This window comes from Pseudorca crassidens, chromosome 12 (assembly GCF_039906515.1).
Source record: "Pseudorca crassidens isolate mPseCra1 chromosome 12, mPseCra1.hap1, whole genome shotgun sequence".
NCBI lineage: Eukaryota > Metazoa > Chordata > Mammalia > Artiodactyla > Delphinidae > Pseudorca > Pseudorca crassidens.
The window spans coordinates 4,163,421-4,181,302 of record NC_090307.1 but is presented as its reverse complement, the minus strand read 5'-3'; the positions used below and the strand labels follow the sequence as shown (position 1 = coordinate 4,181,302).

Sequence of the window (17,882 nt, the reverse complement as noted above, 5' to 3'; positions counted from 1 at the left end):
GAAGCTGTCGAACCTTGTACGTCCTCCAGGACTCCCACCCGCAGCCAGAGCTTCTAGAGGTGTGGTCTCGAGGTTGACTCAGGGCACCTTGGACTTCCAGAAGAAATCAAAAGAGGAAATGTCTTTAGACTAACCAGGAATTGTTTCCGTGAGATTTCTAACCAGGAAAAGAATGACTAGTGTAAGGGCCCCGAGTCTCCCCTGATGACTAGGAGCATCGCTCTAGCCCCTGCTTTGGATCTCAGGGGAAAAAAAGGGAAGAAAGCTCGAGGCTAGAACCCAGACTGTGACTCCAGCCCCTCCTCCGTCTTTGTAGCCAGGGGACTGTATCCCCAGCCTCACTTAAGGATGCAGAAGGGGAGTGAAATCCATCCACCTGCTGAATTCACATCTCCAGGTGCCCCAGGCATCCCAGACCCGCAGTTTGCCTGAGCCCCATCTCCAGGTGTTCAATAATGCAGCAGGATTTAGCTGCACCAAAGTGTCACCTGTCTAGGTGAGTCGTGCCGGTGTCTATCTGAAGTGACAGCCATCTTTGAGTACCGGCGTCGTTCACTGACTCCGCTCTCATCATTGGCATCAGGAAGGTAACATTTTCGACAAGGTTGTTTCCTGTTCCCCGGCTTGTTTCCTGCCCCTCCCTCCTCCCCCTCCCCCCTCCCCTCCCCGCCTTCTTAGCGCACCTGATCAAAACATCATCGCTGACAAAGCTTTCCTTCTCCAAATTAAATGAGCCCAGCTAGCCCGGCAATTTTTCCACAGAAAGCAAGTGAAATGCCAGTGTGCCAAGTTAATGAATCTGGTAACAGGGAGAACATTATCGAGTCTGGATAATATGATCTAGCAATGTTCCTTCTCACGCTTCCTGTAAAGAATGTGTGGAAGTCAGTTGCGTGCGCGATGCTAACGCCTGTCCTACCCCATCATGGTAATTTGTATAAGTAATGGAAACAGGTTAAATACTTCCATTCTGATGTTGCCAGCAGGGATGGAAATGAACGTTTCAATGAAATCACCTCGACAGAGCCAAGCGGGGAGGGGGCCGTGACTGATTCAGCTCCACTCCCTTTGGTGATGGGAACCCTAATGAGAATGCTGGAATGTATAGTTTATCAGATAGAAGGGGAAAAGCAGGTAAATCTTGGAGATTAGGATCACGAGAGAACCACCAGCACGAGGTGCCGGCCTCCCCAGCAGACCTCTGCTAATAACACGCTCTTTTCATGCCGAGGGAGGGAGGCAGGGGTGTGGTTGGCTGGCGGGGGAGAGGTGAGTAGGGGCAGGCTCTTTCCTCCTCCCTGATGGGCTGCCAGCAAGGGTTATCTTCAGCCAGTAAAACCCCAGGGTGCTCTTAGGACACCTCTTAGACCCCTGTCTCGAAAACTTGGAGGGAAGAGAACTTGGCTTTTCTGCGTTTCCCTGTCATTATAAATGATCCACTTTTAGAGTGGCTTTCTCTCTGTCTGAAACGTCATTTTACTCCCTTCCTTGTCCGTATGAGGAAGAGCCATTTTATTTGAACTGCTAGTGCTGTTTAACCTTCCTCAGAAACTGGAACGCGGGCTTCCCTGGTGGTGCAGTGGTTGAGAGTCCGCTTGCCAACGCAGGGGACACGGGTTCGTGCCCCGGTCCGGGAAGATCCCACATGCCGCGGAGCGGCTGGGCTCGTGAGCCATGGCTGCTGAGCCTGCGCGTCCGGAGCCTGTGCTCTAAAGCGGGAGAGGCCACAACAGTGAGAGCCCCGCGTACCGCAAAAAACAAAACAAAACAAACTGGAACTCAATTCCCGAGATATCCTATACCTGTCGCCCTGCTTCCAGAAAAATCAGTTTTTCTAGCCAAAGGACTACTCTGTATGCCAAGTGTAACATCCTTGTAAATTCAAGTGTGTTAATGTGGGTTACTCAACATATTTTCACACTAAAATGCTATATTCATACATTGCCTTTTCCAGTATCACTACCTTTCTTCTGTCTAGACGCTATTACTTAAAATCCAAGTCAGTTAAAGATGGAAGCATTTGGTCATCTGGCCTGTTATATTAAATGCCAATATCTGAACGATTCCAAATATCTGAATTTGGGGACATGGCAGAAGCTGAGCATCTTTTATTGAAAGAACACGTTTTTTAGTTTTCATCGGGATGTGTTGTCATCAGGTAGGAACAGGTATGGATGCGTGCCGGTTACCTTGTGTGAGTGGCTATTTTGAGTAAGCAAGTTGGTATCTGCTGGATGGCAAAGGATAGATTTCAAGCTGGCTTTTAGAAAGCAAATCATGATCGGGGGAAGCCTTTCTTCTATTGTTGCTCTGCTCTCTCCGTGAGGCACCCACACTTTTTGCTCATCTGTCTGAGGAACCCTGGCTCTAATTGCTCAGAGCCAGGGTTACTCAGACTCCGGGGAATTTGGAACTTTATTCCAGTTAGCCATTAAAAACCAAAGACAGCTGTCACTTCTCCCCCTTCTTCAAATGACTGTTGAATATCAGAGCAAATCTTCTTTTCTTTAAAGAAGCAAAGATATTTTAAAAAAATTTGGGCTGGTAGTTGAGAAAAAGAATCGATCTAATTCTCTGAAGACGCACGTGCCTCATTGTATAATGACAATTTGAGAGGAACATATTTTTCCAGACAATATGTGGGTATTTACATTGTAAACCACCGGGGCACATGTTGTTGGTGTCAGATTCACCTCTAGCAGGGACCGTATACTTTACCCTCTGGCCACGTGCATCAGAACGCACGGGATTTTATGTGACTCAGGATGACAGCACATCTTTAGGGACACGTTGGCATCTAGAAGGCGCATTTTATGGCAAAACAATATTAACAAGATTTAAGCTGTTTAAAAAAAGTGACGTCTAACTGTAAGATCCAGTTGTCTTGTTCTCATCTCGGGGCTGATGGGGTCTATGTGTTTTGTGGTTTTTATGTGCTCACACCTGCACACACTCACACACCCACACCCACGTGGAGGCTGGTGGCTTCTCGCCTCGCCTGTGCTCGTCCTGACGCCGAGGCCGGCACAGCTGCTCTGCGCGTTGTCCCGCTGACGGCAGGACACGCCGCGTGTGCTCACCGTGTCACGCTCCACGCCGCGTGCTTGGCTCAGGCGGGGCGGGGGGAGTGACGGCAAAGCTGTTTTGACACAAAAAGAAATCGCAGAAATGACGATTTGGAGTCTTTGTTTTATTTGATGGGGAGGAATGTCATTTCTTTCTGGAAGTAATCGTAAAAGGAGGATATCATACCCCAGTTACCATTTCCAGGCTTACTCATTCATCAGCGTTCCGCAGGGTGCGGGTAGGCGAGGGCAGAGGGGAGCTGAGGGTTTTAGCAGAGAAGATGCAACGACGTTGAGTTGACTCTGTCTTCTGTGATTCAGTAGCTGCTCTCATCCAGATCTTTTAGACTAAACAGTTGTATTCATTCACTTCGTGACGTATGTTGTTCTCAGTTTCATCACTAACAATAAAAATTTCTACAAATATTTTAATGTATTTTGGTATATTTGTACCCATGTGAACTTTCAGAACACTGTAGCTTATATTGAAAACGAAAGAGCGTGACAAGTAATCACTCTGTCCAAGCTTGGAAGTTTTGACAAGTCTCTCTGTCTCTCTAGCTCTCTGCCTCTGCCTAGGCAAAATTTCCAAAAAAGCGTCTAGGAGAGCAATTAGGAGAATTCACTGGTAATAGTAAGAATAAACCCAATTATTATGATAAGAGAACGATACTTTCTGATAGGATAGTGTGGATGTAACTGATTCAGACGCCATTATTGTTATTAAGGGGATTTCAAGGAAGTCAGGTACGTGTGACCTTGTATTAAGCTTCCAGCCAAGTACAGCAGTAATTACGAAGGGGATGCTGGCTCTCGGTGGATCACATTGGTACATAATTTATATAGACTGTAATATATTTAAAGACAAAAGTCCTCCTGACTTTGTGTTAATAGTTGCTGTGTTGTTGACAGCTGCAGGGGTGTGCCCTGCCCTGTTCCCATCCACACCCCAGTCCCCAAAGACTTGATGTTTCCTCTCTTCTTTTACCCTGTGCGTTTACGAGAATGGGCTGCTGGATTTGAACTTGGAGACACGTGTCTGAGACGTAAGCCCTGCGTGGGGTTCGATGTGTGCTGAGTTACATTTCTTTATTCTTGTTTCAGCCATTTGAAGAGAGATTTCAAGCCCACATCTCCCCTCCAGATTTCTAAATGTCATCCGTCACTCTATCTGACAAAAGTCTTTTCTCGTTTCAGGTGGTAGAAAATACCAGGTCGGAACCTGGTTTGGGACCTAATTGGCTAATATTGGGTCTGTAGACCCAGACTCATCAGACTGTCCTAGCGTGGTGTATATCCCTCCCCAAACCAAGAGGCAATAACCGAAAACGTGGATTTCCCCATGCTTGGCATTGGCCACGCATGTCTTGGGGGTGGCTGGCTTTTTAATTTGTGCATCGTATATTAACACGCAGTTCGTTGGTAGTGAAGTAGCTGCGTGTTTTCTTAGGTTCATACAAGAGTTATTTAGCTTTTGCTCTTCATTTCATTTTAACTTCTCTTTTAATTTTTCAAGATTCTCATATATTTTCTCTCTCCTTTTTCCTCCTGACATTGCTGAAAATCACAGAAAGTTTTCAGTCTTTTTAATTGAGGTTTAAGCCCTTAATTTGTGCTTTCCCACTTAATGTTAAATTACATTGTTGTAACTGCAACAAACTACAGGCCTAAGATTAATACCTGAGGCGCTCACTGGGAGGAATGGGAGGGGACACCCCCCCCCCATAACTTGAAATTGAATTCGGGGGCAGGGAGAAAGGGAAGACGTTATATTTATTTTAAAGAAGTTACCTGTGAATTTCTAATGAAACTTAGAATTCGGTAAAAACCATAGGCCATTTTATTTACAGACTCTACAATTCTAAAAAATGGCCTCTGTTGGGTTTTAGGTAAAGAAGTAATCGTTACCAATCGGATGGTTTAGCAAACTGGTACGTGAGCGACTGGTACCAGACGACTGAAATTTGCCAGAGGGAGAGAAATATTTTTGCTCCTCCTACATCACAGCAGAACGGGGCTTTCAGATTTGCGTGGCAGGTTGTCAACCTTTCTGCAAAAAATTTAGAACTTAGTTCCATAAATTAACGTACATCCCACTTGTATGTTGCTGTCCTTTCAGAGTAGCGCGGAATGGGCTCTGACCTGGGTGCTTTCTCTGCATGTTTTATTTCCTAATATCCTCTTCCACCAAACCCACCTGCTCTCTTTGTAACAGAGGTGAAGTTACTTTACAAGTGATCGATGATAAATTTGGAAGAAAGTGTGTTTTGCAAGATTTTACGATGAATTGAAGCTGTTCATTTATCACCGAGGTGTGTGTAAGCCCCTTTTGTGAATTGTAAATATATTTTGACGTAATGGCCATCTGTTCGTGGGTATCACGTTTGCCAGTCGAAAACCTAGTTTGATATAGCTAAACATGTAATTTGGTATGATCGTATAGTTTCACCAGGTGGCAATACAATAGCCAAGTTTGGTATTTACTGTAAGCCAGTGCCCAAGCAGGGACCAACGACCTGTGTTTTATAGTTGTCACTTTTGAATCTCCCTTTTCCTCATTCACAGCCAGCTCTCAATTGCGTGTGCTAATGAGGAAAAGAGAGCTTGGATAAACAAATTTCCCCAACCTGATTCTTGTCATTTATTTCCAGGGCCCGCCCCCTGGGGCCTGGGGAAGAGCCTAACCAGGAAGTGCTCTGTATGAGTTCCCACCTCCCGCTCCTTCCTCTGTGTGGCTGTGATCAGGGAAACTGTAGGAAGGCGGAGGGGCCTTGGGTGGTGCAGAAGTTCAAGGGCTAACATCCCGAATAATCCATCGGCCCAAATCTCACGTCTGGTTGCTACACAGTGACAAGGGCCAGTGAGGGGACCGCTTCCCCTGGGACGAGAGCTCATTGTTTTGTTCCTCTTGTCCCCATTTATGCGATGTGAGCAACAGTTGGTGAGGCCTGAGGCTGCGCGGGGCGCCCGCTGACAGCCGTGGGAGGACTGCCCATCGTGGGCATTTCCGAGTTCATCTTGACGGTCTGTCTGCAGAGCAAGATGGGGAGGAGGGGCCAGCAAGCATAGAGGGGGACTTGGTGATGACGATGGTGGTCTGCCGTTTCCATGAATACTTCCTATAGCCCCACTGTTGGGGAAACTGAGGCCCGGAGGATGGGGTCTGTCCCTTCTGTAAGTCTGTCCTCAGGTCCCGCTAACGATGGGGGTCTGTCCTTCAACAGGGAGCCACAGCAATGGCCCCATAGCGTGGACCCAACGGGGACGAGCCGGTGAACGCCATCCCTACCCCCTGCACGCCTGGGGTCGCTCCTGCACTCGCTGTGTGGGACAGATGTGGCTGAGGGGGGACGTGTCTCGGGTATGTCCCCGCCTGGGGCTGAAGCCAGGCGCCCAGTGGTCTTGCTTCCAGGCACCGTGGGGTCCGGTCTGGGAATTTCCACCTGCACAGCCCTTGCCCGCCTGCCCCAGGCCCACACTCTTAAAGTGAAACCCGGTAGATTCTGGATCCTTCTGAGGGCTCTGGTTCCAGGATGTGAGCCCAGTTTTGGAAGGTGGGAGAGGTTGGGGGGTAGGGAGAGGGGGCTCAGGCACGGCTGTAAAGGAGTCCCTCGTACCCGTTAGCATCTGTTATCAGCTGCATCCTCACGTGGCCACGCACGCTGCCGAGTAGGGTGATATATGGACCAGCGCTGGGAAGGGTGGCGTGAGAAGCGGGAGGGAAGTGCTCGTGGGCGGGCTGCCTGGGGAGGCGGGGGCACTTCCTTCCAGCGCTGATTCTACCAGGCCCGGTGCCCCCGAGGAGGGGCAGGAAAGCTACTCCGGGGTCAGATGGGCGTCCAGTGGTGGGGACACAAGACAGATGGCCCCCAGCTGCCCCCTAGGTCTGTGTTTCCTCGTGCCCCTTGTAAATTAGAATTGAAAAGTTCACTCATTAAAAAAATAGACACGCTGAGCTAAAAGTACATGGTAGAATAGTAAAGCAGCCAAAGAACTTCAGTGCATCAGGATGAACAAAGTGGAGGAGTGTGTGGTAAAAGCAGGAATCCTGGGAGTCTAGAAACGGACAGCGACCGTGCTGGTGGAAGGCTAAAGGGATGCAGCACAGTGACCACTGAGCTGGTGGACTGTGGGTCTCAGGAGAGGCCTCGCCTCCTGCCCCCCTGTCCGTGGGACCTGGCAGCCCCCTCCCTAGGGAAGGCTGAAGGAGGTGAGGATGCAGGAGCAGGGCCGGGAGGAAGACGGAGGCGGCCTTTGTGCGGGCAGACTCTCGGCACCCCCGAAATTCTGCTACAGGAACCCTAATGCCATCTGCACCCCTTCATTGTTCTTCCCACCTCTTACTTTTTAGCATTAAAAAATATAAAAGTAACAACGGACAAAGCCCTTCCCACGTTCCCTCCCCCAGGCTGGGCCCTGCCCTTCCAGGCTCCTTAATTCCCAGCGTGGGGCTAGTGGCTGTTTCCAGCTATTTCATTCCAGAAATGGTGTGAAATGGCTAATACGTGCTTGTTGAATTGAAAACACTGAAGAAGATTTTGAAAACAGAGATACTGATCAAGAGCCACTTCAGTCAACAAGCCCGTATATTCATTATCTAGAAAAAAACCACTAGTAACATTTTCGAAAAGGATTTTTCCGTTGTACTGTGAATAGGTTTGTCTTCTGCTTTTTCCATTGAATGCCTCTCCCCTTGTCATTAAAACATAGTTTTTTAAACGTTTGAATAATATTGCATCTTAGGAATAAACGAAAAGTCACCTAACTACCAATTATTGTTGAAGATTCAGGTAGTGGCGAATTTTATATGGAATAATACCATAAAGGACATCTTTGTGCATGAAGCTTATTCTGTATTTCATGTCACCTTCTGAGGCTATCCTTCCAAAAGTAAAATTATTGGGCCAAAGGGTGTCAAAAAATTTCTCTCCTTTTACTCTTTTTTCATTGAGATTCTCTCAATTATAACAGTATGATGGGCACATAAGAGGTGTCCTAAACACTGATACAGAATTACTTTGGGCCAGGGACTTCCCTGGCGGTCCAGCGGTTAAGACTCTGCACTTCCACTGCAGGGGGTATGGGTTCAATCCCTGGTCAGGGAACTAAGATCCCTGCGTGCTGTGCAGCGCAGCCAAAAAAGAAAAAAAAAAAAAAGAATTACCTTGGGGTCATTAATTCATCCACAAGCATTTACTCAAAGTGTTTGTTGGCATTGAGATGCTAATGAGACAAAGGAAAGTAACTCGGTCCTGATGCTGGCAGAGTGGCTTGACCTCCGGCTGGGAGTCAGGTGACCCGCCTTTGAATCCTTATTTGTGTCCTCTGGGACCTTGGGGAGGTCGGTCAACTTCTCGAAGACCAGTTTTCTCATCTTCAAAATGGGCATTTTCAGGGATGCTAACTTGAAGGGTTGTGAGGGTTAAAATAGGGTGAAGAAAGAAAATGCCCAGCTGGGGGAGGTAGGCAGGGGTGGCACTCAGCAATTTTAGTTGAAGGAGCAAGTTCACGGTTTGATTATGAGGACAGACAGGTAGATATCTCTTAATGCTTCCGGGAATGAACTCTGGGAGGGGATTAAAAGGCATCATGAAGGAGATGACATCTGAGCCTCCCCTTGAGGACGAGCATCGTCACCAGGTGGAGATGTGGGTGGGGTGCCCCCTGGGACCAGGATGCGCGGGGACTGGACATGTGGCGGAGGGAGGGGTGCACGTGAGGATTTGCGCCCCCTGTGCAGCTCGTGGACTCTAACAGCGATTTTAGCTCAGGAGTTGTGGAGGAAGAAAGAGCGTGGCAGGACAGGAGGGCAAGAGGCCCAGCTGGGCGGCTGTTGCACATCTGATGAGAGGCTGGAGGGTCTGAATTAGGGCAGGGGCCCTGCTGGCTGTGGAGCTGGACCACGGGAGGCACTGAGGACAGCCGTCGCTCTTCTGGCGTGGACACTTGTTCGGGGTGATTCAGTACAGCTGAGTCAGGAGACTCCCAGCTCAGGAGGAGGAAGTGGGCTGTCACTGGGGCGGGGGCTGGAGGGGGCAGGGGCAGTCGTGTGTCTGCATGAAGTTGACTGGGGGTGCCTGTGGAACGCCCACGTCGCGACGGACTCCGGTCACAGCAGCTGGGGCCCCTTCTATGTGCCACCCGTGAGGCGGACTCAGACTACAGGCATCGCAAAGGCCAGCTTCCCCCGACGGGGCGGGAGAGCCGAGGGCCTGCACCCAGTGGCCTCGCAGGTGGACGTGGGTCCAGTGCTCGCGGGCGTGCCCTGGAGGAGTCACGGAAGAAGTCAAGGTTGGCTGGAAAGAGGCTGTGGAGGGACCGGCCAAGAGTGACAGGCAGGGCGGGTGGAGGAAGCCGGCGGCGCCCTGGCCCCGGAGAGCACGGTGTCACACCCGGAGTGCTCTGGGCAGGGGGGCTGGGGGCCGCGTCCCCGCGGGGATGCTCGGCCCGGGGCAGGGGATGCCGGCGGGTCCCAGGATGCCCCCGGGTCCGCCCTGGGGCTCCCCTGGCTGCCTGCTCACCCAGCTTCGTGTCTCCCCTGGGAGACGAGCTCCAGGAAGGCAGGCGCATTAGGGGTCCCCCTCCACCTCCTGGATAACGGGGGATGGGTGTCCAAGGGAGGGAACGGCAGAAACCAGTGACCCTTAGGAGGCCGGGGTTTGCTCTGTGTGGTTCCAGGAGTAACTGTCGCCCTGGGGCTGGGGGTGGCCTACAGGAGGCGTTTGAGCTCAGCCTGGGGGCCCCCAGGTGCAGGCTGCTCTGTCGGGAGCAGGGCAGGCCCGGGATACAGCAGGGCCTGATGACATTCCACTCTGCTGGGACATGGACATGCAGGTGGGCAGATGCCAAGCAAGTCATGTGCGTGCGGTTCCAGGCCCTGAGATGCCACCCGCAGAGTGAGGACCGGTGGGTGACAAACACACCCCGGAGGTATGGCAGCGAGTCCCCCGCGACGGCGCGGGACTCACGGGCTGTAATTCCCCGACGCGTTAGTGGACTCTGATGCAGTTCTGCCTTCCGCTGGGAAACACTGTGGACATACGTGCCTGGGTCGCTCAATGCTGCCACCCAGGCGTGGGGACGGCCGCGAGGGGAAGCGGGGGTGGGCAGGGATGCTGAAGGGCCCCGTGGAGCGGCTGTCACTCGCCACGTGTTCACTTGTGCTCACGAGCGATCGTGCCTGGAGCTCTCGGCGTGTGGGCGCAGACCCTCCCGTGTGTCTCCCTCCTGCCCGCGTCCGCCCTCTGGGCAGCCACCTCCTTCTCTGTCTCTCCATCACTGTCCTGAAAACGCGGTGCTCTCTGCACGTTCCCTTGGGGTCTGGTGCTGATAACGTGATAATGAGTGATTCTACTTAATGAGACACCCTCTCAGGTCGTATCAGTGCATTTTAATGGGGCCTTTCTGGAAATATCTTAACCCCAAATTTCCCAGGCAGTTGACGGAACACTAATTGTTCCCTCAAAAAAAAAAAGGAAAAAGAAGTAAAAGTAAAAGTATGCTTTGGTCAAATCAGTTAAGAGGTGCAGGCAATGATGTCCCCTTGGGGACTGACAACATCCGTCACATAGTAAAGGGTCTAAAATGTGTTGCAGTAGAAGGTCGGATTCCATCTAGCGGTTTACATGCCATCCATCCCTCCCCTGCTTGGGACAGCTGTCCGTATCCTGAGTTTTTCTGGGAGATGCCGCCTTCACCCTGAGAAGTCACCCTCTGTGCAGCTGTGGCCTGTAGCGGGCCACTGTAGCGTATACTATAGGCCTTGTTGAGAATAGAATTTGTTTTATTGTGCCAAAATATCCGTAACACAAAAGTTACCATTTTAATCAAGTGCATGGTTCAGTGGTATTAAGTACATTCACCCTGTTATGCAGCAATACCCACCATACACCTCCAGAACTTTGCGTCTTCCCAGATTGAAACTCTGAAGCCATTAAACACCAACTTTCCATTCCTCCCTCTCCCCCAGGCCCTGGAAACCGCGGTTCCACTTCCTGTCTCTGTAAGCCTCACTGCTCTAGGTGTCTCATCTAAGGGGACTCCTACAGTATTCGTCTTTTTGCGTCTGGCTTATTTCACTGAGCGTAGCGTCCTCAGGGTTCATCCATGCCATGGCATATGTCAGAATCTCCTTCCTTTTAAAGGCTGAATAATATTCCATGGTCTGTATAAACCACATTTTGTTCACCCATCCATCCGTCAACAGACATTTAGGTTATTTCCACCTTCTGGCTCTTGTGAATAATGCTGCTTTGTACAGACGTGGCTCTTTGACCCCTGTCGGGTGTCACCTGTGGGAGACTTCTGCTCCATCCAGGCAGGGGGGCGCTGGTGGGGCTATGTCGCTTTCTCCTTTTTAGTGGAGACCAGAGTATTTTTATCGCTTGCCATTGAGGAACGTTTTTATTTATGGAAGCCATAGAATACTGTCTGTGTATTATCTTGCCCTAGAAGTTGACAACCAGGTCCCCCTGCCCCCTGCCACGGGGAGGCACGAGGGACCCCCGCTGCTTACAAAAAGAGGAGCCTGCATGAGGAGGGGTCCCTTCCCTTCCCACCCAGCTGTGACGGCCACACTGACATCTTTAAGAAGAGGACAGATGCCGCCCTTCCGTGGAAATGTATTCACTTAGGAGGGGGGATTGTCTTGGTGGAAACCTGTTTCCTGCCGTCGAGCTGCAGAAGGGGTAGATATATAAAGTGGAGGTAGCCTTGTAGCCTGGGAGCTCGGCTGAGAAACATCTTTTTAAAGATCATCTAACTGCTGGGGAGGCCGCGTCCTTGGAGATGATTTACGTCTCCTCACGGTGTTCCATTTTTCTCTCCTAGCTTACGTTCCTGAGGAAGAACTGAAGGCAGCAGAAATAGATGAAGAAAACGTGGAGGAGGATGGGCTGCCTTTGGACGTTCAGGAAAGCGACTTCGTGTGCAATGAGGAGGCGGAGCTCAAGGAGGCCCCGAGCTACCAGAACTCCCCCATCAGCACCGCGACTAATCAGGACGCCGGCTACGGGTCGCCGTTCAGCGAAAGCAGCGACCAGCCAGCCCCTTTCAAGAGCTCTTCCTGCAAGGAAGAGAAAGAGGAGGCCCAGGGCCGGGAGGGCGTCTCCTACCCCCAGGACAGCTTGGCCCAGATCAAGGCCGTGTATGCAAACCTCTTCTCGGGGTCCTGCTGGTCCAGCTTGGCTCTGGATTTGAAGAAGTCCGGCTCGACCACCGGCAACAGCGATGCCGGCCAGAAGGAGGGCTCCACCCCCGCCGCCACGCCCCCCACCAGTACCGCGGGGGCCACCGGGACCACGGCGAGCACCCCCAGCTCGGGCTCCGGCTCCGGCACCGGCACCAGCGCCAGCGGCGGCTCCGGGTACGACTGGCACCAGGCTGCCCTGGCCAAGACGCTGCAGCAGACGTCCTCGTACGGGCTGCTGCCCGAGCCCAGCCTCTTCAGCACCGTGCAGCTCTACCGGCAGAACAACAAGCTGTACGGCTCCGTGTTCACGGGCGCCAGCAAGTTCCGCTGCAAAGACTGCAGCGCCGCGTACGACACGCTGGTGGAGCTGACGGTGCACATGAACGAGACGGGGCACTACCGCGACAACAACAGGGACAAGGACTCCGAGAAGACCAAGCGGTGGTCCAAGCCCAGGAAGCGCTCCCTGATGGAGATGGAGGGCAAGGAGGACGCGCAGAAGGTACTCAAGTGCATGTACTGCGGCCACTCCTTCGAGTCCCTGCAGGACCTGAGCGTGCACATGATCAAGACGAAGCATTACCAGAAAGTGCCTCTCAAGGAGCCGGTGCCGGCCATCACCAAGCTGGTCCCTTCCGCCAAAAAGCGGGCGCTGCAGGACTTGGCGGCCCCCTGCTCCCCCGAGCCGGCGGGCGTCACGGCCGAAGTGGCGCCGAGCGAGTCAGCCAAGGACCAGAAGTCGACCAACCCGTACGTGACGCCCAACAACCGCTACGGCTACCAGAACGGGGCCAGCTACACCTGGCAGTTCGAGGCCCGCAAGGCCCAGATCCTCAAGTGCATGGAGTGCGGCAGCTCCCACGACACCCTGCAGCAGCTCACCGCCCACATGATGGTCACCGGCCACTTCCTGAAAGTGACCACCTCCGCCTCCAAGAAAGGGAAGCAGCTGGTGCTGGACCCCATGGTGGAGGAGAAGATCCAGTCCATTCCCCTGCCCCCCACCACGCACACGCGGCTGCCCGCCGCCCACGTCAAAAAGCAGCCCGACTCTCCCTCGGGGTCCGCGACCTCAGAGGAGAAGAAGGAGCCCGAGAAGGAGAAGGCGCTGCCGGCGGCGTCCGGGGACGCAGACAAGCAGATCAAGGAGGAGGGTGAGGACGCCGCTGACAAGTTCGAGCCCACCACCCTCTACCAGTACCTCCGCGAGGAGGACCTGGACGACAGCCCCAGGGGCGGGGTGGACATCCTGAAGTCCCTGGAGAACACGGTCTCCACGGCCATCAGCAAAGCCCAGAACGGCGCCCCCTCGTGGGGCGGCTACCCCAGCATCCACGCCGCCTACCAGCTGCCGGGCACCGTGAAGCCGCTGCCGACCGTGCAGAGCGTGCAGATGCAGCCGTCCTACGCCAGCAGCGTGAAGCCTCTGTCCTCGGAGCACGGCGCGCTCCTGCACTCCCCGGGGAGCCTCACGCCGCCGCCCCACAAGAGCAACGTGTCGGCCATGGAGGAGCTGGTGGAGAAGGTCACGGGCAAGGTCAGCGTGAAGAAGGAGGAGAGGCCGGCGGAGAAGGAGAAGGGGTCGCCGGCCAAGGCCGCGTCCCCCGCGGCCAAGGAGAATAAGGACTTCCCCAGGGCCGAGGACCTGGGCGGCGGCGGCAGGCCCCAGCAGAAGAAGGGCCCCGAAGCCGAAGCGGGGAAGACCAGGAAGGAGGGTGCGGTGGACGCCCACACCCCGAACGGCACAGAGCCCCTCAAGGCCAAAGTCACCAACGGCTGTAACAACCTGGGCATCATCACGGACCACTCGCCCGAGCCCTCCTTCATCAACCCGCTGAGCGCCCTGCAGTCCATCATGAACACCCACCTGGGCAAAGTGTCCAGGCCCGTGAGCCCCTCGCTGGACCCGCTGGCCATGCTCTACAAGATCAGCACCAGCATGCTGGACAAGCCGGCCTTCCCCGCCCCGCCCGCCAAGCCGCCCGGCACCCTGGACCGCTACTGCTACGAGAACAGCGACCAGCCCATCGACCTGACCAAGTCCAAGAGCAAGGCCCTGGCCCCGGGTGCCGCCGACGGCGTGTCCTCGCCGCTCCGGGAGAGCGCGCTCATGGACATCTCGGACATGGTGAAGAACCTCACGGGCCGGCTGACCCCCAAGTCCTCCACGCCTTCCACCGTGTCGGAGAAGTCGGACGCCGACGGCAGCAGCTTCGAGGAGGCAGTGGACGAGCTGTCGCCCGTGCACAAGAGGAAGGGGCGGCAGTCCAACTGGAATCCGCAGCACCTGCTCATCCTGCAGGCCCAGTTCGCCTCGAGCCTGCGGGAGACCCCGGAGGGTAAGTACATCATGTCGGACCTGGGCCCTCAGGAGCGGGTGCACATCTCCAAGTTCACCGGGCTCTCCATGACCACCATCAGCCACTGGCTGGCCAACGTCAAGTACCAGTTGCGGAGGACAGGGGGGACCAAGTTCCTGAAGAACCTGGACACAGGGCATCCTGTTTTCTTTTGCAACGATTGTGCCTCTCAGTTCAGAACTGCTTCCACGTACATCAGTCATCTAGAGACACACTTAGGCTTCAGCTTGAAGGATCTCTCCAAGCTGCCACTGAATCAGATTCAAGAACAGCAGAATGTCTCCAGAGTCCTGGCGAACAAAGCATTGGGCCCGGTGGGAGCCGCCGAGGACGATCTGGGCTCCACATTCCAGTGCAAGCTCTGCAACCGGACTTTCGCGAGCAAGCACGCAGTCAAACTGCACCTTAGTAAGACCCACGGCAAGTCCCCCGAGGACCACCTGATCTACGTGACGGAGCTGGAGAAGCAGTAGCCCTGGGTCCGCGCGCGGGCCCGTGGCACATTGCACTAAACGTCGTCATACTGCACTAGGCCTGGCCTGAGCCTCCGAAATCAGCCTGCCCTTTGTTGCTGACTGACTGCCTGTCTGGGCCTTGGTCTTTCTTACACATATTTTGTAGTTATATTTATATGCTCTTCGTCCGACCGTGCATGTTCCTTTTCTTTTTCCGTGAGTCAAAGTCTGACCTTTATTTTCAACATCTGTTCTCGATGTTCAGCTCTCTTTTGTAGGAAATAGTGGGGCACACTACTCAGAGACATTTACTTAGCAGGAAAGAAAGACACAAATAACAATGAGAAAAGACGTCCTAAAATTACAAAGTTGCCATGACAATAAAGGTCATAGAACCTCCTAGTGTCAAATTTAACCCTTTGAGGACTGTAATCGCATTTCTGTGCCTTTCACTCAAAAAAAAAAAAAAAAGAAAAAAGAAAAAAAAAGGCTTAAAGGCATTTCATTCAGATCAAAAGCTGTGTCAGACACAAAACTTATTTAATAATTAAAAAACGAGCTTTTATATGCAGAACTGGTTTGTGAAGGAAGCATGCATGCAGCTGTTGGAAAACAGAAAGTTGTCTAGGACTCGGGGTTAGGAAGCCACAACTTCACATGTTTAAAACAAACAAAACAAAAACTAACAGCAGCGACAACAAACACCCCAGTTGCCACTATGCCCAAACCCTCTGGATGCTGAAAAAATGCCACTTTTGGCAAAAAAAAAAAAAAAAAAAAAAAAAAGTATGCAAGCTATTATTTAAAAATGTGTAAAAATGCTATTTCTTTTTTCTGTAAAATACTGCAGTTTATAGTTATTTACAGATGTAAGCTTTGGTACAAGCTGACCTTTCTATAAGCGTGCTGCATTGGTAAATGAAAAAAAAATGGGGCAAATGTTGGAGTCCTTTCCTTGTAAATTGCCGGCATCAGCTTAAAAACTCCTGTATGTTACATATCGTCCCATTTTAATCTATTCAACTTTCTTTGTACCTTCTGGCTGTATGCTTTCTCTTTTAACTTTTTATATTGTCATTTTATATTAAATTTCTGTGTATATAGTGTACAACCACAATTTTTGAATAAAATTTAGTTCCTGCAGCTTGATTTAAATAGAGAAATTTTACTGCAACCTGCATCTTTCCAGATGCATGTATATCAGACAAAAATAAATAAATGAAAACAGAGCGAGCGATGCACTATTAATTATACATTTTGATGTTCTATCATTAATATTGTACAGTACATTTCGGTTCACACAATTAAATCCACTGTTTTCTCAAATGTAAAATAAACCCACATGCAGTTCTTGATTTACATAGATTGTCATGTCGTCATTATTTTGCCTTTGAGATGTTATTTCAGCGACGAGAGGTATGGCTTATGCAATCAACCAACAGAAATCCTGGTCGGAATCATCATTTCATGATTTGTGTGCTGACACGCTTCGTTCAAATGAGCAGTGTTGCATTTCTTAAGATGATAATTAAAAAGTTTAACCCCGCTGGGTGCCACCGGGTTCCTGAGGATAGCCGTTGAGCGATGGCTGGCTTGTACAGCGAGGGACTGAGGTGCTTCCTTCGAAGAATGCTTCCGCACTATTTGGAAATGTTTACGGTTATCCTCTGTGTGCGTCCGGAGCCTTAACGGTGGGGGGCGGTCGAAGGGCAGGTCTTGCTCTATAGCAGCAGACCCTGGGGGGCTTGGAATTGGTTCTGCGTTGCTCCAAAGAGGAAAGCCTGATCTCTGCACTTTTAAAAATGTACAGTTTTTATAAAATGAGCTGCACCGGAGCACGGCGGAGGGGTGTTGCTCTGCGCGGAAGACCACCGGCACTCCAGGCCTGTAAGCGCTGTGACCGCGGCTCTGAAGTCCGGGTCTTCCTGCTGAGTCTGGCCTCTTTGTCGCGGAAGTACATAACGACATGAGCAGGACAATTTCTTTTTCCACCTTTTGCTTAAGTTTTCATAAAATAGTATCCTGAGAAAGCTTAGAACGTACAGCGCTCAGCTGTGCCGTTTCCATGATTCCCCTCCATGCCAAGCCCTTGACCCCTGTGGGAGGAGAATCAGGGCGGCCACCTCTGCACCATCTGTGCTGAGGCCGCAGAGTGCCAGGGAGGTTTGCTGCCTTCTCTTGACCTTCATGGGTAAACAGCTCTGTCGTTTAGGAGCTAAAGCCATTTAGACATTTTGGTTCAGTTTCTGGGGGATTACGTACTTTGGGCTCAAGGGGTGACGGGGAGGAGTGACAGGCCTGTGGTGGAGTGTAGTGGGGTCTTTGCACGATGATCCTTCGAAGTTCTGTTGATTTTATCACAGGCCTGCAGATGTATGTTCTGTGATTCTGAGCGGATGCAGCGGGTAAGGTGGTGTGACCGGCGTGAGAGGCTGGGACGGGGTGGGTTCGGTCCCCACGTGGAGCCGCTGGGCCGTTTGAAAGCTTGCAGCTGAGTGTTGACCACTGGGGTGAGGACGTGGGACTCAATGGGGGGGGGGTCCCTTCCTTCATTTTTCCTTTTTCTAATTCATCAGCCACCTTGTTATCTTGTCATCCTTCTGAGTTCCCCAGCCGATGGCCAGAAGGCTTGCTCATCTTGCTACCGATGAGACGGTGATCCAAGTTACTGTCTGACGAGGGTCCTAGTTATCCTAGTAAGTCCCTGGCGCGGAGCCCTCGCTCCTCGCCAGGGACTGTTCTGAGTGTTTCACACGGAGTAACTCCCTCAGGGCCCCAGGGGGTCTGTTACTTCCACCTCCTCTGCAGGTGG

The 17,882-nt window shown here is 52.1% G+C and overlaps 1 protein-coding gene across 1 annotated transcript in view; it reads left to right on the top strand.

The window, feature by feature from the left end:
- Positions 1 to 16,429, top strand: part of TSHZ1 (teashirt zinc finger homeobox 1) — a 76,561-nt gene extending 60,132 nt beyond the window's left edge. The window contains exon 2 of the mRNA XM_067698823.1: positions 11,895 to 16,429. Within this exon, the coding sequence (XP_067554924.1) occupies positions 11,895 to 15,088 (3,194 nt within the window). The 3' untranslated portion in view covers positions 15,089 to 16,429. The remainder of the gene's footprint in view (positions 1 to 11,894) is intronic.
- The last annotated feature ends 1,453 nt before the right edge of the window (positions 16,430 to 17,882 follow it).